This window comes from Astyanax mexicanus, chromosome 2 (assembly GCF_023375975.1).
Source record: "Astyanax mexicanus isolate ESR-SI-001 chromosome 2, AstMex3_surface, whole genome shotgun sequence".
In the NCBI taxonomy this organism is placed as follows: Eukaryota; Metazoa; Chordata; class Actinopteri; order Characiformes; family Acestrorhamphidae; genus Astyanax; species Astyanax mexicanus.
The window spans coordinates 31,583,322-31,610,300 of NC_064409.1; the positions used below are offsets into that span (position 1 = coordinate 31,583,322).

General features: G+C 37.7%; 1 protein-coding gene across 1 annotated transcript; it reads right to left on the bottom strand.

Annotated features, from left to right (window-relative positions):
* Nucleotides 1-1,506: 1,506 nt before the first annotated feature.
* On the bottom strand, nt 1,507-26,228 carry LOC103022521 (protein NLRC3). The gene is made up of 11 exons (XM_007239004.4): nt 25,829-26,228; nt 19,947-20,057; nt 17,478-19,244; nt 16,805-16,972; nt 15,189-15,350; nt 13,475-13,660; nt 12,237-12,467; nt 9,667-9,828; nt 5,811-5,984; nt 4,880-4,926; nt 1,507-4,790 (listed from the first exon to the last, which is right to left on the bottom strand). The coding sequence occupies exons 2-11, from the start codon at nt 19,988-19,990 to the stop codon at nt 4,168-4,170; spliced, it is 3,564 nt and encodes a 1,187-aa protein (XP_007239066.3). The 5' UTR covers nt 19,991-20,057; nt 25,829-26,228; the 3' UTR covers nt 1,507-4,167.
* Nucleotides 26,229-26,979: the final 751 nt, after the last annotated feature.

Here is a 26,979-nt window from a genome sequence, read left to right on the forward strand (position 1 = left end):
TTCTCAGAGAAGAAAAGGTTTCTCTGCCCCTCTGACACACAGCGAATATCAGACACAAGCTTTGGATTTCAATGTTAGCTAGAATAGTTGTTTTTTAGCTAACATGTTTAATATAATTTAATTCTGGTATATTTACCAAATACAGAAAATGAAATGTTCTGTGTTTGATTTGAGATAAAATAAAGCAGGCTTCTGCAGTAAACTAGATAACATTGCAGGAAATACACACATGCAAAAACACACTAACACACTTTGTCTATCAAAGGCAAAACTCACAGGTAGAACATCATATAGACATGGTAAAATTGATACTAGGGGTGGGCGATATCAATATTAATATATATATATATATATATATATATATATATATATATATATTATAATATCAATATATTTTTGCGATACCGATACTCTCAGTGATACGACAAAACACTGAATTTAAAAAAATTATTTCCAGAATACACTACTGCAACAAAATGATTTTTTTGTTTTATTATTCCATACAATATGATATGGCACACCCCTAACTAATATATATATATATATATATATATATATATATATATATATATATATATATATATATATATATATATATATATATATATATATATATATATATAATACAATAATTTTATCAGATTTGTAACAGATACAGAATGTGAATCATGCGGAATGTCATGATACTAATAATGCACTCCAAATATCTCCATATATGCTGGATTAAAGTAAAATAAATGATACTGGACATATATAATCTGTCTCTAGTAGATATATAATAGAAAATGAGAACAGTGTGAATTTTCCTTTTGTGAAAAACAGCAAAAGGTAGAACCCTGATGTGATAATTAGGGGTAGGTGATATGGCACAATATTTCAGGGTATAATATTTTTTACGATATTAAAAATATTATTGTGTATGATACAATATTGCACTTCTCTAATTGATACCTGTTGATTAAATGTAAATTTGTCATTTGCTCAAATAATTAAACATTTACTGTTGATTTTGGGTTTTTGTTATACAGCAAAGTCTCATGATTTAGACTTGGATTAGTTTACAGGCAGGATCAAAAGCATTGTCAGTTGTTAACCTGTAAAACTTTATGGGCTCTAACTTACACCCTTTACAAGGTTTGCTGCGATGCTTATTGCTATCTGACACCCTTCACCTTCTCCATCTGCGTTGTTTCATAGAAATGGTACTTGTGAATAGATCTACGCTGATGGGTGTGGTGGTCTGGAAATAAGGTGTGTTCAGGTGTGTTCAATTTCTGATATATTGTTATATTCTGTATATATAAAGTGCGCCCCTGACTGAATAAAACCTTGGCAAATGTCAAAAGTCAGACGTTCATAGCTATATTGGCAGTGAGTTGTCAATACAGGTGCATAGTCAGTCAGTAAAGATGATGACATTACTGTCTGGTGTGCTAGTTGAGCTTGACTGAGAATCTGAGTTTAGATTTAATCTTTGGGATGAAAGACAAAAGAGTTTATGCAAACTGTTTATAAAGAGAGGTTTCTCATTTATTCATGGTAGCAAACTAGTTTTGACCTCTATGATCGTCATCAGGAAAATAGCTTTATACAGGGGGACTGGTTGTGACATCACAGTTTATCTACCCACAACCCCTACACACAATGAAACCACAAATGTAAAACAAAAAGGCAACATCTAAATATTCACACAAAACAACACAATAAACTTTATCACGGGCGCATGGCTGTTAAACATTAAAAATCATTATAAGGCACCCAGATAATCTGTTGAGCCCATAAGGAGACATGGTTTTAACGTAAAAAGCCTAGATTCACATAAGTTAGATTCCAAAACAACCTAAATACTTTGGATCCATGTGTGAAAGCCATTCAAATCAATTTATTTTTGTACCTCCTGTTAAGAAAATAATAAGGCATATCAGCAGTTTCAGGCCCGTAGCCAGCATTGTTATGGGGGGGATCTTTTTCCCCCAAAAGTGGACTTCATTTGGCTCTCTACTCCAATGCCCCCTAAATACACGAGCACACTTCAAACCTTTTAATTTAGACATATTTTATTCATTATAAGTTTGTTGTGAATCTGTTGTTGCTCCCGACTGTTAACATAAATTTTATATAAATGTAAGTGTTACTCAAACTTCCTACATCTGTGATGTGACTTCATTGTCTGTCTCTGTTGCTCACCTCAGTTGTCTGTTGCTTTGTTCCATTGTCTCTGTTGCTGCCCTCCATTGTTTGTCTCTGATGTTGCTGTCCTTTATTGTCTATCTCTCTACTATTGACATAAATAGATAAGAATTACTTCACTATCGGTATTGTCATTAAAACTTAAACATGAATTAATAATAATATAAATTGAAGTGTTATTGAAGTGTCTTATTCAAATCTTCCTACAACTGTGCTGGGACTTCGTTGCCCCCCCCCCCCCCCCCCCTCCCTTCAGCTCGCTGAACTCGGCGCCTGATTGGCTGACAGAGCTCATTTGCATACCGTCTGGTCATTAGATATGCGTGGATTCGTGGAGCGACCAATAATCCGCTTTTAATAACGCGTTAAAGTTGATATTGTTTTTTTCTGCCTCAAATTATTTAAAGCACTGTTTGGATATATGTGAGAATTACTGGTGACTGGATTGATGGATTTTCTTAAGTTTGGAGGCGTTTTGAAGGTAAGAGTGTGGGGGAAGCGCTGGAGGGGGTTGGGTGTGTGTCTCGAGTGTCCTGAGGTAACTTAACGTTAAACACGAAGCGAAACACAAGCAGATTTAAACTCTAAACACAGTTCCGTAATCTGGAGAGGCAGACGGTTTGAATGGTGTATAACATGTCCGCATTCGATCAAATATGGACGTACGAAAAAAAGCAAATATGAAAATAATATTTCATAACTAGGCATATTTCGCCCTAAATGTTTATTTTCTGCAAGGAGATACGGTTAAATAGGCTAGATAACTGAAAAGCTTTAAATGGCATATTGGGTGTCTATATTGAACCTATAAGTATTCATACTGTATTTTATATATGGCCTTAGGAGCAACAGGCATGTTGAGAGTAAAATACACCCTAGCTTGATCGTCAGCATTGCAAAGTGAGTGACTGAATGTTATTGTCACTTAACCTACATTTCTTAAAAATCAACTAAAATCCAGACTTTAGAGTTATCACAATAATAACAGTAATTATTATAGGGAACGAACCCTTCGATCCCCCCTGGCTACGGGCCTGAGTTTAAGGCATATCATCATTTATTGTACGCCTTATCAGTACTACAAAAAAAACGGATACATTTCATGTCACATTCCATTGTAAATATGAAGTTTAAAACAACAGTTCAGTTATCTCATAAACTCTGCTAATTCATCTTTTGTACAATCACAATAATAAAATTATCATCAAATATGTACATTTTTTAATTTGCCGTATTTTACAGACTATAAGGCACACAGTAATATAAGGCACACTATCAATGAATGTCTATTTTCTGGTCTATTTTCATACATGAGGCACACTGAATTGTAAGGCGCATTTTAAGCAACAATAGTAAGTAACAAGGGTGTTGCATAGTAATCTACACAGAATTCTCTCCTGTTTATTTGGGTGAGTAAAGCACTTCCGTTTATTTACAGTAAGCCTAGATTTCCAGTATTTTTAACAGCACAGTTAGCAGCAGTGCTAGTGGCGGTTAGCAGCAGTGCTAGCTGCGGTTAGCAGAGCTTAGAGCTAGTAAATACAAGCTCTGAACATCAAACGTAGTTAGTAAAACACTTAATAATCCCAAAAAAAGACCCAATACAGTTTATATAATCTCAGACATATAACTGTAACATAGGAACACTATAACAAAAGATTCTCCGTAAGATTTCCAAAGCCACTAAAAATAAGACACCCCTAAAAGGCTTAAAAGGGGAGGGGAGGGGGTACAATCCCTTATGCTAGCATGCAAATCATATACGTAACAGGATGCTGTACTCTACTAAGAACACTTTTGGTCACATTCCTTCTTATCAAAGTAAAACTGAAGCCTAAAGTCTCTCTTTATTGAGTTTGGTAGTTAGACCAAAAGGAAATACCAAACAGATTTTTTGGTTAATAATAGATTATACAATGTTTGCTCAGTGGTGATTTGACTCATTGTTTGGGAAACGGAACCATTGCTGGTGATACTTTATCCTGCCTTTGATCCATTGCAGCCCTTGCACTCCTTATAACCTCGAAACATATCCCAGGGGTCGTGATCATGCCAGCAGACTGGGCCAGGGTTTGGTGGCAGCAGACGTATTCCAGCAGTAATGCTGAACACCAAATAGAGTGGTCCAGTGAATTTGGCATAAAACGTGTGAATGAGTTCAGCCTTGTCATGTGTGACGTCATAGAAGGACAGAATACCTGCAGCCCAATCGAGATACACCCCAACTCTCCAGGGTGAACGATCAGGAAGTCGAGTTTCTACCCCATCATGCAGTGCCTGTGATAAAGGAGAGGGTGTGCTCACTTTAATAGCCCATGACTTCTTGTTTTCTCCTGGGGTACAGGCATCGGCAGGCCCTTTCCTGCTCATGTCTTTGTAGGCCACCCCGATAGTGGCAAACCTTCCAAACCACTCTACTTGACAGAAGTGGCGACCAGAGAGCCCTTCTCTGCACATCACTTGGGAATACCATTTAAACCTCTCTGGATGATATGGGAGAGGCTGCTTACGGTCGCGGCTGTGCCACACTTCTTGGTCACCCTCAGACACTTCCACATCCAACGAGGCTGTGTTGGGATCCAGAGTCAGAGAGCACTGATCTAAGAAATGGAAAGTAAATCGAATATTTTAGATTCACAAGTTGTTTTAAGTGCTTAAATTAATTTATAGTTTGAAAGAGGACACATACATTGCAGAAGCTCTTCAGGGCTGCGGTGCTCTCCATACCCCTCTGCACTGTTGGAGAAAGACAGGAATGTTTTATTAAATCTAACAATTTCAAAAGTTACTAAATCTCACAATACTAATGCGTTATATGTCAACAAAAGTTGTAGCAGCTTACACTTTTAGTAAGTGTTTTAATCTTAGTATTAGCTTTAGTCTAATGCATAAATTACAGTGAGGTCAATCCCTTTATTTCTGCTGTAGACTGAAAACATTTGACTTCATCATTAAAGACAAAAGATCAACATTTCAGCTTTTATTTCCAGGTATTTACATCTGGATCTGATGCACAGTTCAGAAGATAAGTATTGGAGCATATTACTGTCAGGTGTGTTTTTTTGCCCAGATGTTTCCTTATACATTAATTATTAAATAAACAGCGCTGAATGTCTACACTCAGTGTCAAATTTTGGTGTACCTATGCAGACTAGGAGTAACCAACATGAAAACCAGAGAGCTGACTAGGGATGAAAAACAAGCAACTGTGAAGCTGAGACAAGATGGAAAATCAATCAAAGCCATTGCACAAATATTGTCCATAGCGAGAACAACCGTTTGGAATGTACCTGAAGAAGAAAGTCATCACTGGTGTACTATATAACAGGCACCAGCTGGTGGACAAGAGGTAATAGAAGAAGAATGCTTGGTTTGGTTGTTAACCTTTAGTTTGATGCAGTTACTGCAGTTACAAGCCAATTCACTTAAATTTACTTTAAGTTTATCTGTTCCAATATTTTTGTTAACAAGTAAAATGGGTGGGTTCAGACAGAAGGTGCTCTCTTCTGAACTGTGTATCAGACCTGTTCTAAGTCAGTGTATTTGGGGCAGAAGAAACTTTAAAAGATTGAAAAGAACAGTTTTACTGAGCTTTGGAACATCATCTTCCTCATACTCACATTATTTTCTCCAGTCTGATTGCTGGATCTTCTACAAGAGAGTTGAGCTGGTCAAAGCCAGGTCCTTCTACTGGATTGTAGCTCAGATCTAATTCTCGCAGGTGAGACGGATTCAGACGCAGAGTATTTGCCAGTGTTGCGGCTCCTACCTCTGTGATTCTACATCGTGCCATTCTTTAGGAATTCAGAGAAAAATTACATTTTTTATTTATTGTAAATTCATTTTTAATAAAACATCACACATACTGATGACTAAATTCAGACATGTATGTGTTGACTCTGAATTGCAAAACCATTTCTCAGTTTTGGACTAAAGAAAACAACTAAATATGATTTGACAAAAAAAGTTCATTTCTGCAGATAAGATGTACATAAACAAACTAATTACAGTAAGTACATCCCACACATTCCTGCGGATATTTAGGTATAAATAACAAAATTACACTTGGATACAATAAAAAGTAGTCTGTGTGCAGCTTATATAACAGTGTAAATTTATTCTTCCCTCAAAATAACTCAATATGCAGCCATTTTACTAAACCACCGGCAACAAAAGTGAGTATACCCCTAAGAGACTACAGCCCCCTAAATGTCTAAATTGAGCACTGCTTGTCATATTTTCCCTCCAAAATGTCATGTGACTCGTTAGTGTTACTGGGTCTCAAGTGTGCATAGGGAGCAAGTGTGTTCAATTTTGTAACACAGATCTCACATGCTCTCATACTGGTTACTGAAAGTTGGAACCTCATGGTAAAGAACTCTCTGTGGATCTTAAAAGACAAATTGTTGCTCTACATAAAGATGGCCAAGGCTACAAGAAGATTGCCAACACCCTGAAAATGAGCTGCAGCACAGTGGCCAAGATCATACAGCAGTTTAAAGAGCAGGGTCCACTCAGGACAGACCTCACAATGGTCTTGGGGGGTCAGCCTGTCAGTGCTCAGACCGTACACTGCACACTACATCAAACTGATCTGCATGGCTGTCACCCCAGAAGGAGCCTCTGCTGAAGTCTGTACACAAGAAAGCCTGCAAACAATTTGCTGAGGACATGTCAACAATTACTGGAAACATGTTCTATGGTCTGATGAGGCCAAGATTCATTTGTTGGGTTCAGATGGTCTCAAGCATGAGTGGCAGCAATCAGGTGAGGAGAACAAAGATAAGTGTGTCATGCCTGCAGTCAAGCATGGTGGTGGGAGTGCCATGGTCTGGGGCTGCATGAGTGCAGCAGGTGTTGAGGAGTTTGGAACATTTCATTTGGAGACACATGAACTTCAATTTATACTGTGAAATACTGAAGTAGAGCATGATCCCCTCCCTCCGTAAACTGGGTGTGTTCCAGCATGATAATGACCCCAAACACACCTCTAAGACGACCACTGCTTTATTACAGAGGCATTAAAGAACATCTTTGGGGAGTGGAAAAAACATGGAGGTGTCAAAAAGCATTCCAGTGGCAACCTGTGAAGCTCTGGTAAACTCCATGCCCAGGAGAGTTGAGGCAGCTCTGGAAAATAATGGTGGTCACACAAAATATTGACACTTTAGGAACTTTAACTAAGGGGTGTGCTCACTTTTGTTGCTGATGGTTTAGACATTAAAAGCTGTATATTGAGTTATTTTGAGGTAAAAATTTATTTACACTGTTATATAAGCTGCACACAGACTACTTTTCATTGTGTCAAGGTGTCATTTTATCAGTGTTATCCCATGAAAAGTTTAAGATACTTTAATATCTGCAGAAATGTAAGGGATGTACTCAATTCTGTGATACACTGTACGTGCTGCATCACACAATGTTTTAAAAAAAATGAAATAGTTTAAAAATCCACTTTTACAACCCCAAATCAAACAAAGTTGTGACAGTATAAAAATGCTAATAAAAACACATTGTTTCTTACATTTACTTTAATTGTACATATACAACTTCGATTTTACATATACAAACAAATATTGTGCTTTTCATGCCTGCAACACATTCCAAAAAATGGGAATGTGAGCAATATATTGCTAGCAGTAAGGTAAAAAAATAAAACAGATTTATTATGAATTGTTATACATTGTAATTTGGTACAAAAGCAGTATCCATTAAATGTCTTTGAAGATCAAAAATGGGCAGAGGATCTCCAGTTTTTGAAAACTGTGTGAGAAAATGTTCAAATATGGGAAGGGATTTGCGTATTTCATCCCTCTACAGTGCGTAATATTAAGGTATCAGGAGGAATTTCAGTGTGTAAAGGGCAAGGATGCGAGCCTATGCTAAACAGTAGTGATCTCCCATCCCTCAGACAGCCAGAAAAAAAAACGCTGTGTATCTACATCTTGTGTCAAGCAGCAAAATTATGCCACATGACATGTTTGATTTAATTTGATTTAAAAGCGACATCGCACGTCCTACAATGTGATGACGATTCTTAAATGATACATCGTGCAGCCCTACCAGGAATGTTCTGAAAACATGTGACATAGTAGTAGTTTGCATCACAATGTTATTAGTATGTTTCTCACACAATATTTGCAGCTAGATTCATACTAGCATTATGGGAACTGAAAAAGTAGGCTTCCCCCCCAAAAAAAAATTAAAACAATTTTAAACCATGAACTTCCAGAAAACTTCATAGACTGAACTTTACTGTCACGTTCAACAAATTGGTGGTTGTGAGAAGGAATGCTAACATCACAAATTAATTTTAGTAAATACTTCACCATCTCAATTTTTTTGGAATGTGTTACAGGCCTGAAATGCAGGAATGGAAGCTTTTTGAAAAACGAAATAATGCTGATCAGAAAAAAACATAGCTTTTGTTCATACTAGGCGTGAAACGGTACATGTATTCTTTAAGGACCGACATGGTTCAGTCTGCGCAAACGCACATGAGTACAGTCCGCAGTCTATAGGAGACATGTAAAGGGAAATGTAAATGTAGTACTGTTGCTATTAGCAACTCGCTACTGAACAAGCCTCTCTCTCTCTCTTGCCCTGTCTCCCGCTCACTCTCTCTCTCTCACTCACGCTGTCTTTCTCTCCCTCTCTCTCTCTCTGAGATTTTATAATACAGTACAAAATGATCTAGTCTGCCAGACTTAAACCATACTACACTACTCCAGCATTAAAAAAAAAAAATGATTTTAATTCATTTTTAAGTCAGTGACACCATAAATATAATTTAATTTTGACAATCCAATGCTGATATTTATTAAAAAGAACTCGATATTTATTATTTAGAACACTAAAAAGAATTTTTTAGTGTTCTAAATAATAAATATTTATTAAAAAGAACACTAAAATGCATCCAGAAATATTCTTAAGAAAAAATATTTGTAGTTTAAACAGTTTGTTCCAACAAGATCCAAAAGATGGAGCCTCACATGATGACAGTAAATCCTGATTTCTGCGATTAATAAAAGAGCTAGAGCCCCATTACAACAGTCCATCCCAATAATACAAAACATCATTATAATGAAGATTTATTGTTATTATGTGATTAATAAAGGTGAGTCTATACAGAATGCCCAGCCTCTTTATTTTTACCACCAAACGTACCGTAAACGTAGCGAAAACGTGGGGTTTATACCGAGGTGTGAACAAAACCATGAATTTTCTGTACCATTACACCCCTATTTCATACTGTATGCAATCAAATAAAAGTCAACAGAAATGTAAGAACCATTGTTTTTTTTTTTCAGAATTTTCCATACTCTCAAAACTCTTACTGATTTGGGGTTGTACACAGATTTAAAAAACTGCTAGAATCTCACAGAAGCACTTATGCAAAGAAAAATAAAGCAGGTTAATTTGATTACCTCTTCTGAACTTCAGATGTTATCATATCATATCTATGTTAATCCTCACCTGAGAATCTCCAGTTTACAGGCAGAATTGGCCAGTCCAGCTGAAAGACACTCTACTGAGGAATCATCCAGGGCGTTGATACTGAGGTCCAGCACTCTGAGGTCTGATGAGCTGAGAGCTGAAGCCAGTGCTTTGTAGGGTTTACTCAGCCAATCAGCAGTGCTTTGTAAAACAGCAGAATTTACAGTATAAACACAAACCAGTTCATGAATATCAAAACAAAATACTTAAATATTAAATTGGTCACTACTGTGATTGTGATTTTGTTGCAGCACATTTATTTATGCTGTATCAGGCTTTTGATGGCCTAAAGAAAATCAAGCAAAACAGTAACATTACCAGACAGGGAGATTTTCTTTCTTAACGATGGGAAAGTTTTAAAGTAACAGAGATAGTAATAGAGATTAATTAATTAAGAAATTAGAGAAGCAGAAAAGAAATATAAACAGCTGCTTGTTAGTGAGAATTGTAAACAACTACACCTGTGAAGAAAAGTAATAATCCCATCATTTATGCAGATACAGCACTATCAGCCGGCTCAATGTATGAATAAAGTTACACTGTATATTTTTCAGACCCAATAATAGCTCACTTGATGATGGAAAATGATTGAAGGGGTGATAATTTTTACTGTATAAAATATGTAACTTTTCACTGTTAAAACAGACACATCCAGATCTGTCAATATGTATATCTTAATCTTTTAAAGCCAGAGTCTGTATTTTATCATTTTTATTTTTTTAATCTGCATTCAGGAAAGCTTGGACATGTCAGTATCATGCTTAGTATGTTAAATGAAAATATGAACTCATATATAATAGGAACATACATAATTTAAACTGGAAGTTTTTGATAATTAAATGTTTCACTTTATCACGGGTTATATGTTGAAACAAAAAATACAATACAAATAAAACAAGGCTTTTTGCCTTTTCATTTTTTTTATTAACATCGGGGTATTTCACAGTCAAATCTAAAATCAAAAAGCTAATTGCGAAAAGAATTATAAAAGCTTCATCTTGGCCTTTCCTTTTCTTGATGAACTGCATAGTAAATCTAAAAACTATATTTAAAATGTAATGGTAACAATATTATTATTATTATTATTTTTTTGCAATGGGCTGCATGTCTGACAGAATTAAAATAAAAACACAAAATGGAAAAATCAAAAGCAAAGTGACAATTTGTGATTCAGTTTTTCTCGTGGACGGCGCTTTAAGTTTCAAAATAAGAGATAAACGCAAAGAAAGATTAGCTCTGTCTGCTGATGAATTACTTTTCATTTCCCACTTTTCTTGCTGGTTGGTTAGTTAGCTAAGCTAGCTAGCACTAGCTAACGAACATCGTACTTTGTACGATCACTCTCGCCAGGGAGGCGGCACCGAACGTGGTTGAAGCTGCGGCTGCAGTTCACTAGCTGCGTCTCACTGCAGTGCTGCTGGGAGATTCCGTAATTGTAGCCTCGCCCACTGTCAATTTACATGTATTTGCATGCTGATGAAGAAGACAGGGCTAATCTTCCTTTGCGTTTGTCTTTTTTATTTTGACTCTTAAAGCGCCGTCCACACCAAACACAATGTCTATTGGAGTTTTAAATTTTGTGTTTTCATTTTAATTCTGTCAGACATGCAGCCCATTGCAAATAGAAATAAATAAAAATGTTGCCATTGCATTCTGATTTAAGTTTTGACATTCATTATGCAGTTTAAGAAGAAAAGGAAAGACCAAAGTAAAGCTTTTATTTTTCTTTTTACAAGTAGCTTTTTCATTTTTGATTTGACTGTGAAATACCTGTATGGTAATAAACAAGGAAATGGTAAAAAGCTTTTTTTAATTAAATTTAATTTTTTGAACATATGATCTGTGTTCAAGTGAAAAATGTAACTGCAAATGAAGTGATTTAATTTCCGTATTTTGTTATAATATTTTCACACATTTGGAAAAAGGAACCACAAAATGTTTTTGTATTTTCATTTTAGAGTTTTTATTTAATTTCAGTTTTAATTTTGGCAGAATTTACCTCTCATAGTAAGTATCTTATTAGCTGGTAAAACTATAGCTAACTGCTTGGCAGAGCCCGGGATTCATACATTAATGTGGCAAGCATGTCAAACATCTGGTTATTCTTTGAACTTTAGAATGAAGATGACTCATATGGGAAAATAACTGAGAGTTTAAAATTATCATTTTATATTTGTTGTAGTTGTAAGTGACTAAAAGAGATAATCCAGTTGTAAGTATGTCACCATTGTGCAAAAACCTTGTATCTCAATTTTGTAAGGTTTTCATTTTTACACTATTTGAATCTGGAAGTTGTTCTTTAAATTGTGTTGAAATGTCATAATAATGGACCAAAAGACAAAAGCTTTTTACATTTACTCGAGCTTATTAAGATTTTTAGTAATAGTAATACACACTGATACTGGTACAAATAACACACACTGCTATATGCAAACTGATTGTGCCTTTTCTTTCCTTCCCTTTAAAGAAGATGAAGATGCTGTAATGGCTTAGAGGACTATTACTAAGGTATAAGCTACAAAATGACTGGTGAAAATGTGTACACCAACCTAGCAGTGGAGGAGTCAGAAGGGTTTCTATCCTCCCACCAGTTCACCTTATTCAGTATCAGGGTCTCCAGCTTGAAACGAGAGCCATCAAGCAAAGAGCAAAACTGACGAAAAGCCTTGAGTTTAGGTGTGCTGTAACTCAGGTCCAGCTCCTTCAGGTGTGAAGGGTTCGAGGAAAATGCAGAGAGCAATGCAGGAAATCCTATTTGTCTAACAGAACAATTTGCCAATCTGGAGAGACAGTAAAGAAAAAACATAGATGGATGAAAGTCCTAAAATAATGTACAGAATTAATGTACAGAACTGTTTGAAGCAGGTTCTGCACATGTAGTATATACACATGGCAATACACATAGATATGGACACTTCATCCTTTTATCATTTTTCATCAATTACATGTCCATTAATCATTCTTATTACTTTTTTTTTTTTTTTTTTTTACAAAAGATAAGCCACTATTTTTTCAGTTATGTTTGAATCTTAATTTATGGAAACAGTTTAATACGTTTTCATGTTATTAAGCTTTGTCTCTTCTTTTGTGGGAAAAATGGCTTTGGATTTGTATGCACATAGTACTCAATGCACTGATATAGTATTGGTGACCAGTCTCAATATTAAGCAAATTAGCTGTATAGGATATCAGATAATTAGGCTGATATATGGTACTGATCTTTACATATCATATAAAACAGCAAAACTTATACCTGTCATCAACTATTAGTGAGTAATCCAGCTTGGAAATACAGTTAGCATTATGGCTAACTACCTCCAACCAAGGCAAGCTTGGCTGCTGTGCATCATGATTGGTATGCTACCAGTCAGTCCTAGCCTACTGACTACTAAACTTTTAGTTGAACTTAATGGGTATCCTCCTTACCTGCGAAGCTGCATCTTAAGTATAAGGTGCATCCAAACTACATGCAGAAGCTCTATTAAAGTTTAATCTGTGAAATAACTGACTGTTCTTTATTTTAGTCTTGCAAAAAGCAAGTCTTCACTCCCTCTCCCCTATGTAGTGCACTTTGTAGGTTGTGAATACAGGATGCCCAGTTATATTAATATAGCAATTGGTTAGACAACTCTGAAATCAATACAATGTCATTCTTTAATGCTGTTTGTAGCAGTATGCACTATGTAGGGAGTATGATGTTTTATGAGTATGATTTGAGATGATTTTAATGTTTTTACAGATAAACAGTACAGTATTTGTTAGAAATGAAAAGAAAGAAAGAATCTACCTCAGAACCCTAAGTTGGCAGCAGCTGTCTCCCAATCCTGCTGACAGCAGAGCGATGGGACTCTCATCATCACGAAGGCTGTATGAATGGTTCAAATCTAGCTCTTTCAGACTGCATGTACAGCTACTGAGAGCTGTGGCCAACATCTTGAAGATGTTTACTGGGAGCCTTCCAATGAAAGGTAGCCTGAATAAGACAAAGTATATCAACAAATATGATTCAGTCAATTGGATAGACCATACAAATCAAGAAAACGATGGAGAGCGTTCGTGAACAGCAGTTTTCAGCTCTTTCCACAGATTCTCGATTGGATTTAGGTCTTGGCTTTGACTTGGCCATTCTAACACCTGAATACGTTTATTTGTGAACCATTCCATTGTAGATTTTGCTTTATGTTTTGGATCATTGTCTTGTTGGAAGGTAGATCTCTGTTTCAGGTCTTTTGCAGACTCCAACAGGATTTCTTCCAGAATGGTCCTGTATTTGGATTCATCCATCTTCCCATCTATGTTAACCATCTTTTCTGTCCCTGCTGAAAAAAAAAATCTCGGCCCAAACCATGATGTTGCCACCACCATGTTTGACAGTGGGGACGGTGTGTTCAGGGTGATGAGCTGTGTTGCTTTTACGTCAAACATTACGTTTTGCATTGATGCCAAAAAGTTCAGTTTTGGTTTCATCTGACCAGAGCACCTTCTTCCACATGTTTGGTGTGTCTCCCAGGAGGTTTGTGACAAACTTTAAACGAGACTTTTTATGGATTTCTTTGAGAAATGGCTTTCTTCTTGCCACTCTTCCATAAAGGCCAGATTTGTTCAGTGTATGACTGTCAGTGTATGGACAGAGAATCCCACCTCAGCTGTAGATCTCTGCAGTTCATCCAGAGTGATCATGGGCCACTTGGCTGCATCTCTGATCAGCCTTCTCCTTGTTTGAGCTGAAAGTTTAGAGGGACGGCCGGGTCTTGTTAGATTTGCAGTGGTCTGATACTCCCTCTATTTAAATATGTTCGCTTGCACAGTGCTCCTTGAGATGTTTAAAGCTTGAGAAATCTCTTTGTATCCAAATCCGGTTTTAAACTTCTCCACAACAGTATCTCGGACCTGCCTGGTGTGTTCCTTGGTCTTCATGATGTTTACTGCGCTTTAAACAGAACTCAGAGCAGAACACGCATATTTGTATGGAGAATTGGGTGAATTCTATTTATCATCATCAGTCATTTAGGTCAACATTGGATCATTCAGAGATCCTCACTGAACTTCTGGAGTGAGTTTGCTGCACTGAAAGTAAAAGGGCTGAATAATGTTGCACCTCCCACTTTTCAGTTTTTTTATTTCTAAAAAAAAGTTTAAAATATCCAATATATTCTGTTCCACTTCACGATTGTGTCCCACTTGTTGATTGTTCACAAAAAATTACAATTTCATATCTTTATGTTTAATGCCTGAAATGTGTCAAAAGGTTGAAAAGTTCAAGGGCATTTTGCAAGGCATTGTAAATAACTATTACTTTAAAAGCATTGTATTTCTTTGTAATGCTAATTCAGGTGGATTAACAGTACAAGGTCTAATAAAGGTTTATGTACTATGTAGGTACATGCAAAATATTTAATATTAATGTAACAACTTTGAAACAACCCTTACTTACTTTCTAAAAGTTTGAGTAACTTAAAACATACATTTGCCTTAGTGCTTGATGTACAGTCTTTACTTACGACAACTTCTTCAGATGAGCTGCAGGGTCCACTAGTAATCTTCCTAGATCTTCTACTGTCTTTTCAGTGACAGTGTAAACAATGCTTAAGTTCAGTTCTCTTAGGTGTGATGGGTTAGACAAAAGGGCCAACGTCAGTGAGTCATGCCCTGAATGTGGTGTTCTAAAAAATATATAGAAGTAAGAAAAGTAATGGAGAATTTAGTGTCTAATAAATATGTACATGTTAAATTAATCCAAAAAGCAGAGAGGTCCATGTCAACAAAGATATACTGCGAAAACAGCTCTCCTAAATGTGCTTTTTAAGTTTGTTGATCACAAAATATTACTAATAGAACTAATTGCCTCATCTGACATTATGAAGTTTCTTATTAAGAGTTGATCTAACTAAATAATCTGCAGGACACTTGTGAGAGGCGTGCACTTCTCTGTGCTGCCCTTCCTTTGTGCATCCTCTCCTGATCTCTCCCAGCTGCTTAATTTGTTCTGCCCATTGCTTCCAACCCAATGAGCTGCTGCCTTGCTCAGATCTTCCTCCTCACCCAGGTTCCTGATTCTGACATCCCTACCCATGCTGACCTGCATGACATGATGCAGGTTGCCGGCTTGTACTACTCTACTCTGACACGCCACTCTGGATCATACAATCTGTCCAATCAGAGCAAAGCTTTCCTTCTCAGAGGAAATTACATCACACCCATTCAATTACAGCTCCCTGCTCCTGTACTCACTTCTCTTTACTGCTTTGCCTGCTTCAGCTTCTCTTTCTCTCACAAACCGAATTTCCCTCTCTTGCTCTTTCTCTTTCCCAAACAGATTTCTTTCTCTTTCTTATTCTCAAATGGATTCACCTCTTTTTCTCTCTTCCAAATGGATTCAGATAAATGGACTTGGCTCTCTTTCTCCACAATGGATTCAACTCTCTCTCTTTCTCCTGCACTGATTCAGCTCTGCCTCTAATCAATATAGCTCAATCTCTCCCTAAAAATGTTCAGCTGTCCTAAATGAATTCAGTTCTCTCTTCCAAATTAATTTAGCCTCGCCTTCTCTGGCCAGTGCCACTTCTGGTTGCATTTTGCCTTTTGTTTTCTCATCTTAATCACAAAGCTTGCTCCTACCTGCTTAACCACGCCTATTAGCCATCTTATTAACACTGACATCTCTTGGTTCATCCCAAGGTTCCTTCCAAGGTAGTTTCTCCTTTCCTCCATTAAACTGGCTTCCTACTAAAAAAGTCAAGTGAACTCCAGCCCACAGCTGCCTAAAGCCCTCTCAGTTCTGCCCCCTCTCTTCAATCTCTTCCCAAATAATCACACAAACTGACATTTTGGGGACGTGAAATGTGATTGTATTTATTAAAAGCATAAGCAGCAGCAGCACAGTTAGACAGGCTGGTGCATAAGAGTAAAATCATGTACAGGCTGGATAGAAATGCAAGAGGTACAGGATATGAGTTTTTATAATATAAAAAGTAAAAATACTACTTCAGCTACTTAAACTTCATTTACTTATGTAATGGATACATTAGAAACACGATCTATTGATAATTGATGACATTTATTAACTATGCAGTAAACTATTTCTTTATTTCTTTCGCATTTAAAAATATAACCTCACCTGAGGATCTCCACTTTGCAGTTGGGACTTTTCAGTCCTTCAGATAACAAATTAAATGCTTGTTCCCTGATAAAGTGATGCTTTATATCAAGTTCTCTGATGTTGTTGGATGGTGATCTCAGAGCAGTGGCAAGTAACATCCAGCACGTGTCTGCACATTCACAGAGTCTAAACCAGAAAAACAAAGACATTATTGAGAGAAGGGTTAGCAACAGGTATAATGCTTTGTGTAATCGTACCAAACTCTTACAGTACAAGTGTCCCTGTTCTGTTGAAGACAGCCATATAAAAAATATACAGTGCTTGGTTGACAACAGATTAACTTAATGCTAAAACTAATTATTATTATTATATTATTATTAAATGGTATGGTGGGAAGTGTAGTAGTTCAGAGTATTGTTGTAGCAACTGCATGTTTGTTGTCTTTCATCCTTTCCCTCTTTCTTTCCAGACTATACCAACAACCCTTAGGTGTAACAAGCTTACACAACTTTCTGTTTCGTATAAATAAAAAGAACCTTAGCATGACTGAGGTATTTCATTGATTTTGATGCTTCCCCCCCTCATTGTATCAAACCAAATTAAACTTTTATAATTGCAGTTAGGTAAGAAAAGATCTGAAGGACAAAGACAACTCTCAGATGCTGATCTGAAAAGCAAAGATATTACTTACTTGAGGACGCTTGAGTTCTTGATGACTGGCAGCAGTTTCGCAAAAGCCATTTCTGGGATAGGATATTCCCTGAGATCCAAAACTCTTTGCTGATCCTCAGAGGCCAACAAGGTCTTTACCAAAGCAGACCACTCTGATGGTGTGAAGTCATCTTCTCCTTTTCTCTGACTCTCTGCCTGGCTTTTATCCACAGAGCAAGACACATTTAATTCCTCCAGACAGCGGACAAGTGTAACAGATTCATTTAGTGCTGCGCCGCTCTCCGTCTTCTTCAGAATGTAAGGCACAATCTTCTCTAATTTCCCTCTTTTACAAGAATCAGGAAGAAAACATGACAAGTCCTTGTAGCTGGGACCTGTAGTTATTCCAATGAGGAAGATGAGGAAGAAATCTAATTTGCCTTTTTTGCTCCGAGAAGCTTTATCTATGGCTCTTTCGTGCATTTTGCGTGGGGCTCCCTGTAACTTTAAAAGCTGTTCTGCTCTCTCTGCCAGTGTATAGTGAAGCACATTACCTTTGCTGGGCTCATAATTCACAGCCACATACAGTGCAGACAGGTACGACTGAATGCTCTGGAAGGGAAATTGATATACCTTCCCTTGAGTCAGTTCTTTCTCTTTAAACAATGCAGGCCACCTCTGTGAGAGTTCAGCTGCAACTGATGCAGCCATATTACTGTTTCTTAGGTCTGCTTCAAATACAGTCAAACTGTCGTTCTCAAGGGTGTGCCATGCTAGTTTGCCTAATTTTAGGATCTCCTCAGCATCTGTCTTCCTCAGGTTTGCTGCAGCTTGTTGATGAATAGCCTGTTTCCTCATCTGAATGAGCAGGAAATGTGTGTACATCTCTGTTAAAGTCAGCGGTAGCTCTGTGTCAGGTGTCTTTGTGATAGCTTCTTCCAGCACAGTGGCAGCAATCTGACAAAAGCCTGGTAGATTACGCATGAAGTACAGATTATGTGATGACTTGACATGAATGATCGCTGTTGCAGCTACACTACTGTCACACACAGCTCTTCTAATATACTCCTCCCACTCAACATCATCCAGACCCTGAATCTCAACAACTCGCTGCACATATTTAGAAGGGATGAAATCACATTCCTCTGGACTTGATGTTAGCCAGATCTGGGCTTTTGGGAAGAAGTCCCCTCTCAGAAGGTTTACGAGCAGTTCGCTCAGCGGCAACTTCTTCTCAGGATCACCACAGGATATTGTGTTCCAGAATTTCAGTTTGAGTCTGCATTTGTCCAGGTCCTCAAGCACAAACAGGACTCTGGCATGGTTAAGAGTGTCTGTGTCCATCAGCTCTGGAAAGATCAAATTCAAAAGCTGCTTCAGGCTGCATTTGTTAGTCTTCAGCAAGCTCAGCTCTGTGAGACTGAAGGGTAGAACAAAAGTGATGTCCTGATGTGTTCTGCCCTCTGCCCAGTCTAAAACAAACTTCTGCACTGCAGTTGTTTTACCAATTCCAGGTAACCCTTTCATCAACACAGCTCTGACATCCTCATTTGTGATGGGACATGGCTTGAAGAGGTCATCATACTCAACTACACTCTCATCTTTCAGAAAATCCTTTAATTTGTCTTTGAGATCCATAACTGATTGTTTGGCTTGTCCTTGGATCTCTTTTTTTGGATGTTTGAATTCCTTTGGATAGAGTTTCATTGGAACATAGTAAGTGCTGTCAGAACTGTGATACTTCTTCTTCAGTCTGTCTCTCAACAAAGATCTAAATGAGCGGGTGTGTTCATCAAGGTCATCCTCACTAGCAAGTGAAAAAAAAAACATTGAATATGAAACAAAAATAAATAAATACATAAAAAAAGAATAATCTGGGCCCAGTTTTCCCAAAAAGCATCTTAGACAAAAAGTATGTAAATGGAAGCAAGACAATATAATAATTATATAAATAATTATTACAATTCCAATTATTTTACATTCAATGTTTATAACATCAACCAACCATGGCCAACCATATGCCATGATAAAGCTTTATCAAGAACTTATATATTCCTGTTCATAGACAAAAACTATCAAATGTAAAAAGCCAAGGAAATACTTAATATAGTAACTCTCTTTTAAAATACACCCCTCTGTGCAATAAACCCATGTTTCTAATCAACAATAAGCCTTTTTATTTTTTAGCTCGGAATCACAAAAAAACATGTTTCTTTGCACTGGGAATCTGTGTATATTTTTTTTTGATAAAGAGACAGATGTGCATGTAAACTTGTGTATTTGATCTGTACATATACATGTATACAGAAAAATGTCTTGGTTCTCTGGAAGGGGAGTTGGTTGTGGTGATGTTGCTGTGGCCTTTAAATGAAAAAAAGCCAGCTCAACCATTTAAAAAATGTATTTGTGCAAAGATGCTTTCAGGAAACCAGCTTTATTCATTACAGTCATATGAATGTTCATTATATATCTTATACAAAATTAACCTGGTAGGTCATACGAGTCTTACCTGATAGGGACACATGGAGGATCATTAGACTGACCAGTTGCCATTGTTGTTTGCTGCTATTTTATCATTTAAGATGAATGGTTTCTGGTTTTCTGCCGTCCCTGTTCATATCTAACAGATAGAAGAATCAAACATTATGGCCTTAAATATTTGTAACCACAGAATTAAGCAGAAACAATCTGATTTGGGTTGTGAAGTATTATCTGCATGTTCACTGGGGTTTAAGGAAAATGAATAACTTCCCAGGGTTTACCAATCATGTCCCAACTCTTTACTCAAAACTACTCAATTTAAAACCTTGTAAATTTAGAGCACAAATATATTCATTAGTACCATATCCCTTCTGATTAAATAGGGTTCAGCAGACATATAAAAAGCCTGTAATCCTTTGCTGCTTTAGTGCCTGGACAACTTGCTGTAATAGACGGAACCAGTAATTCTGCTGTTTACCAGACAATCCAGAAGGAGAATATCCGGCCATCTGTTTGTGACTCAAGCTCAGGCGTACGTGGGTTCTGCAGCAGGACAATGATCCAAAGCACATAAACGTCCATAAAAGTCTACCTCTGAATGGATTAAAAAAATGGCCTAATGGTTTTGGAGTGGCCTAGTTCAATTCTGAGTGAGATGCTGTGGATAATCTTAAACAAGCCATTTATGCTTGAAAACCCTCCAATGTGGCTGATTTAAAACAATTCTGTAAAGAAGAGTAAAGCCAAAATTCCTCAACAGAGATGTGAAAGACTCATTGGCAGTTATCAGTAAAGCTTAATTGCAGTTGTTGCTGCCAATGGTGGTACAATCAAGTTATTAGATTTAGGGGTCAAACACTTTTTCACACAGTAGAGTGTAGATTGTTTTGGATATTTTTTCTTAAATAAATTAAATCATCAATAAAATCAGGTCATCTTTGTCTGATATGAAAGATTTGATTGGACGACGCAGGGAACGGCTCTGTAATGCACACATGCGACCAGTCCGAGGGGGCAGTGCATTCATGTGCGTTGATGCGGTGGAGCAGTGTAAATGCCGTGTAAGTGCTAGTACCAGTCCACTGTTTACTTCTTGCATGTGTGTTTATTTGTGTTTATTTAATTATCTTATTAATCTTATTAATAATTTCATATGTACATTGTTCAAAAAGTTCTTTGTTAAAAAGGGTAAAAGCAACACCCTTGACACATGAGAGATCACTCCAACACAGCAAAGCCAACTATTGAATGAAACTTCCTTCACCTACTTCCTATTTTTTTCTTGCCTGCTGCGTGTCTTAAATTTTATTTCTGTGTTTTTTGTTGGTTGTGACCTAAAACTAGAATAAAAAAATTTCATGCATTAATTACATAACATCTAATGTGATCATATATATCACATGAGTCTTGTTTAGAATTTAACATATTTAAAAATTTTAAATTTCTAAATATTATAAGCCAGCATTTGAGGCCAAACTACAATAATGATTAGGTTTAAAGTCTGTTAGTCATGAAATGTATATTGTAATACATGTAATATTTTGTGACTATTATGATATGGTGTTATGGTAGTGTTGACTCAGTGGCGTGCACAGACATTTTGCGGGGCAAGTGCTCAGGGGGGACACTTCATTATAAAAAAAATTACACGCACATGTTGAATGAAATTTGACTTTTGTTTGTAACATTCTCTAAACGTGAGTTTTCACTGGAAAAATGTCACACCACCAACTGATAAAATACATATACAATATTAACTATGTACAGTCATTGTTAGTCTTGAAGTGTCTAAAGTCAGATCACTGCATTTCCATTAAATGTGTATTTTTGTTGTTGTTATTGTTATTATTGTTTAAATGTTTCGTCACTGCAAGAACACAGAACTCATTCCTGTTACCTAAATTAATTCTTAGATCGTATTTGTTTCATTTTTAAAATACACATTTTAGGAAAGTCACTAGAATGGGTTCAGTGTCCTCATGATATTTTCATAGCCACTATTTATATATTTTTAATGTTTTTGCTAATTCTATGCTAAAAACTCATACTGTCAGTCCTGTTACTCATAAAATAAAGAGTAACAGGAATGACTACCAGTTACAGCAGTGAGTAAACCATTTTGTTTCTATTTGGTTTATCATTTATTCATTTGTTTAATAAATTGTATGATAATCAATTTCAATTATCAATTTCAGGTTTGGGTCTTCTTGATAAGATATGCTTTGCATATTTTAGAAAAATACAATGTGCATGCATATATAGTGATTTTTGGCATAAATAGCGAACACAATTATTTGAACATGCAGTCAACCATTTCTTTAAAATAAAGACTTTTTTAAAAAAGAAAATCAAAGAAATTCGTTGACTTTTAATGCTTTTTGAATATGCTTTTTAAATGTCACATGAACCTTGGTCAAAAAGACTTCATCTTCGGATTAGAAACATTGTACAAAAATAAGTAAAGCTGTCTGAGATTGACCAGTACATGTTTTTAATAGTTTAATAGTAATATATGTGTTTTTAGATTCAGTGTTAAAAAAAAAAGATTAAAAAAAAAGTTTAATTTGGAAGAGTTACAACAAGCAAATGGCACCCATTGGGTGGAATGACAATAACGTTAAATCAAGCATAACGTTAAATCAATGTTGAATCAAAATAAATCGATGTGCACTAATACATCATTTCTTAGAGATACAAAAATGAACGTTGGTTCAAGATGGAAAGCAGTCTTTCAACTGATTAAGTTACAAACTGAGAAATAAATAGTTTACTTTTGTTTATGACACTGTTTTTAATGTTTTGTTTATGCTCCATGTTCACATACTATTATTTGACTATTAGTCCTAAAATAATGAAGACACAAATAAAGAAGCAGCAGAAGTATTCACTTTAATTTGAATCACTAAAAAGAGTCGACTCTATAACCGGTTCATTTATGAATCGCTCGTCGCTGCGCTGTTCCTCGCTGTTCAGAGGAGGAGGAGAAGCCGCACAGATGAATGTTAGAGATAAACTAGATTGCAGTTCCTACAGAAACTGCGAGTGTGATTGCAGTGCTGGCCGGGGTACCCAAACTTTTGACCCGTGGCTCCATTACACACAGTACTGGAGTTCTAGCTGCCGTCCTTCGATCTAGCTGCCATCCTCCGATGGCCCCATTCATTCCTATGGGGCCACTTCGTACGACAATCGTACGAAATTCGTATGTCGTAACGTTTCGTGACGCATATTTTCGGAAAGAGCTCAATAAGTTCTACAGGTCCTCAATTGGTTTCATCTTCGTATCTCAAAAATTGTGACGTACACGGCCGTGCAAAGTTCTGCCCATTCATTTTCAATGGGCAAAAAAGCGCACACTTACGAAGTTTTTACGAAAAACGTAAGTCCGATCGGAAAGCTGTATACAAGCCCACCATTCCCGATAAGGACGCACGTTTTGTCTTTTGAACGAAGTCGATATCTCGAAAACTGCGGCACTAGTTAACCGGACAAAAAACAGGTGGAACTAGATTGCAGTTCCTGCAGAAACTGCGAGTGTGATTGCAGTGCTGGCTGGTATCTGCTAAGGTGTTGCTAAGGTGTTGCTATGGTATCCGGGGTGGTTGCTAAGATGTTGCTAGGTGGTTGCTAAGCTGTTGCTAGGCGGTTGCTAAGGTGTTGCTATGGTATCTGGGGTGGTTGCTAAGGTGTTGCTAGGTGGTTACTAGGTGGTTGCGAAGGTGTTGCTAGGTGGTTGCTAAGGTGTTGCTAGGCGGTTGCTAAGGTGTTGCTATGGTATTTGGGGTGGTTGCTAAGGTGTTGCTAGGTGGTTGCTAGGTGGTTGCTAGGTGGTTGCTAGGTGGTTGCTAAGGTGTTGCTAGGCGGTTGCTAAGGTGTTGCTATGGTATCCAGGGTGGTTGCTAAGGTGTTGCTAGGTGGTTGCTAGGTGGTTGCTAGGGTGTTGCTAGGCGGTTGCTAAGGTGTTGCTATGGTATCCGGGGTGGTTGCTAAGGTGTTGCTAGGTGGTTGCTAGGTGGTTGCTAGGGTGTTGCTAGGCGGTTGCTAAGGTGTTGCTATGGTATCCGGGGTGGTTGCTAAGGTGTTGCTAGTTGGTTGCTAGGTGGTTGCTAAGGTGTTGCTAGGCGGTTGCTAAGGTGTTGCTATGGTATCCGGGGTGGTTGCTAAGGTGTTGCTAGGTGGTTGCTAAGGTGTTGCTAGGCGGTTGCTAAGGTGTTGCTATGGTATCCGGGGTGGTTGCTAGGGTGTTGCTAGGTGGTTGCTAGGTGGTTGCTAAGGTGTTGCTAGGCGGTTGCTAAGGTGTTGCTATGGTATCCGGGGTGGTTGCTAAGGTGTTGCTAGGTGGTTGCTAGGTGGTTGCTAAGGTGTTGCTAGGCGGTTGCTAAGGTGTTGCTATGGTATCCGGGGTGGTTGCTAAGGTGTTGCTAGGTGGTTGCTAGGTGGTTGCTAGGGTGTTGCTAGGTGGTTGCTAAGGTGTTGCTATGGTATCCGGGGTGGTTGCTAAGGTGTTGCTAGGTGGTTGCTAGGTGGTTGCTAAGGTGTTGCTAGGCGGTTGCTAAGGTGTTGCTATGGTATCCGGGGTGGTTGCTAAGGTGTTGCTAGGTGGTTGCTAGGTGGTTGGTAAGGTGTTGCTAGGCGGTTGCTAAGGTGTTGCTATGGTATCCGGGGTGGTTGCTAAGGTGTTGCTAGGTGGTTGCTAGGTGGTTGCTAAGGTGTTGCTAGGCGGTTGCTAAGGTGTTGCTGTGGTATCCTGGGTGGTTGCTAAGGTGTTGCTAGGTGGTTGCTAAGGTGTTGCTAGGTGGTTGCTAGGTGGTTGCTAGGGTGTTGCTAGGCGGTTGCTAAGGTGTTGCTATGGTATCCGGGGTGGTTGCTATGGTGTTTCTAGGTGGTTGCTAGGTGATTTATATGCATAAATTAGATTAAATGGTGTTTGCACGTTGCTACGCAACGTGCAAATACATCAATCAGCTATGCACGCTAGGTTGCTCTGGCCGTTCGGGGGTGTCCAAACTTTTGACCCGTGGCTCCATTACACACAGTACTGGGGGGCCGGGGTGTCCAAACTTTTGACCCGTGGCTCCATTACACACAGTACTGGGGGGCCGGGGTGTCCAAACTTTTGACCTAATGCTGTTTTATCCCATAGCTGCTCCATACACTCACAGTACTGGAGTTCTAGCTACCTGTCCTTCGATCTAGCTGCCGTCCTCCGATTGGCCCCATTCATTCCAATGGGGCCACTTCGTACGACAATCGTACGAAATCCGTACGACGTAACTTTTCGTAACGCATATTTTCGGAAAGAGCTCAATAAGTTCTACAGGTCCTCAATTGGTTTCATCTTTGTATTTCAAAAATTGCGACGTCCACGGGCGTGCAAAGTTCTGCCCATTCATTTTCAATGGTCAAAAAAACGCGTACTTACGAAGTTTTTACGAAAAACGTAAGTCCGATCGGAAAGCTGTATACAAGCCCACCATTCCCGATATGGACGCACGTTTTCTCTTTTGAACGAAGTCGATATTTCGAAAACTGCGGCACTAGTTAACCGGACAAAAAACAGGTGGAATAATAATAATAATAATAATAAGAAGAAGAATAAGACTTAAGAAGAACAATACTGTGATTGCATTACTGCAATCACACTAATAATAATAATAAGAAGAAGAAGAAGAAGAAGAAGACTTAAGAAGAACAATACTGTGATTGCATACTGCAATCACACTAATAAATACAGCTTTAACTCCGAAGAACCGAGGGCCGCTTACTGAAGCATGACCTAAAAGACTCGTTTATCAGTCTGAGAGACTCGCTACAATACAGACCGCACGAACACCGCGGACACAGCTGTACACAGAAACTCCTGAACATCATCTTAAATCATCAGAGAAAATCATCTTAAAGCGCGCTTACCCGCTCAGAGCCGCTCCTCCTCACCCGCAGCACACAGCACTGCGGACGGGCTGCGCGAGCTCAGAGCGGAACTACAGCTCCGCCCTTACAACACACCTCATCACGTGTTCACCTTCCCGGTAATGATCACGGAAATCTCTGCCTGCGCGCGCAGAGACTGGAAAACCCACGAGCATGACACGAAGCTGAAGCAGGGCTGTACTGTAAACATAAACATCCGGGTATCCTACTGTCTCTTTACCCACACAGATAAACAACACCTCGCTGAGCCACTGTTAACCATTTCAGTCCCTGGTTAGTAGTGGGTGTGTGACAATCATCCTTTATGTGTATTCTCATAAAGCATGTACAGTGGTGCTTGAAAGTTTCCGAACCTTTAGAATTATCTAGATTTCTGCATAAATATGAACTAAAACATCATCAGATTTTTCTAAGTCCTAACAGTAGATAAAGAGAACCTGAGTTATATATTAAATTGGTGAAGAACACGTGAATTCTAATCAATGTAGAAGACAATGTAACTAATCCATTTACTGTATTCATTAGATGTTGCACTTTTTATTTTACTCTGTCAAATGTTAGCTTCAGGAATTCTAATATTTTTTAGTAAATCATTGAAGTTTTTTTATATTTAATGCATCATTTCTTTTTAAAATGGGAATGAGCAAAACAATGATCAATCAGAAAGCTGATGATGTATTGTTAAAACCTTAAAGAAACAAACTGAAAAAAAAAAAACGTATGCCTTTCCTGTTTTTGTGCTGAAGCTGGATATTCAGGTTTGCTACAGTGGACTGCAACTGGGTCAGACTGAACATTTCCTTTTGCGTTCAGGAGTAATTGAGTCTGAGTAAGTGAGTGAATCTGCATGAATGAGTGAGTGTTGCTGTATAAATATTACATTTGTGAATAATATACTATTAAAATGTGTTAAACTAATGAATTATTTAAAACAGTTAACTATTTAAGCAATAGAACACAAGAGGGAATGTGACGAATAACATCACGGCTGTAGATCATCACAGCCGTAATGTTATTCGTAATAACACACAACCTCGAGTGTTCTATTGCTTAAATATTTTTTTTCTTACTAAATGAATTAAGAAAATAAATCAAAGAACATTAAAAAGTTAAGAATGAATATACTTTAA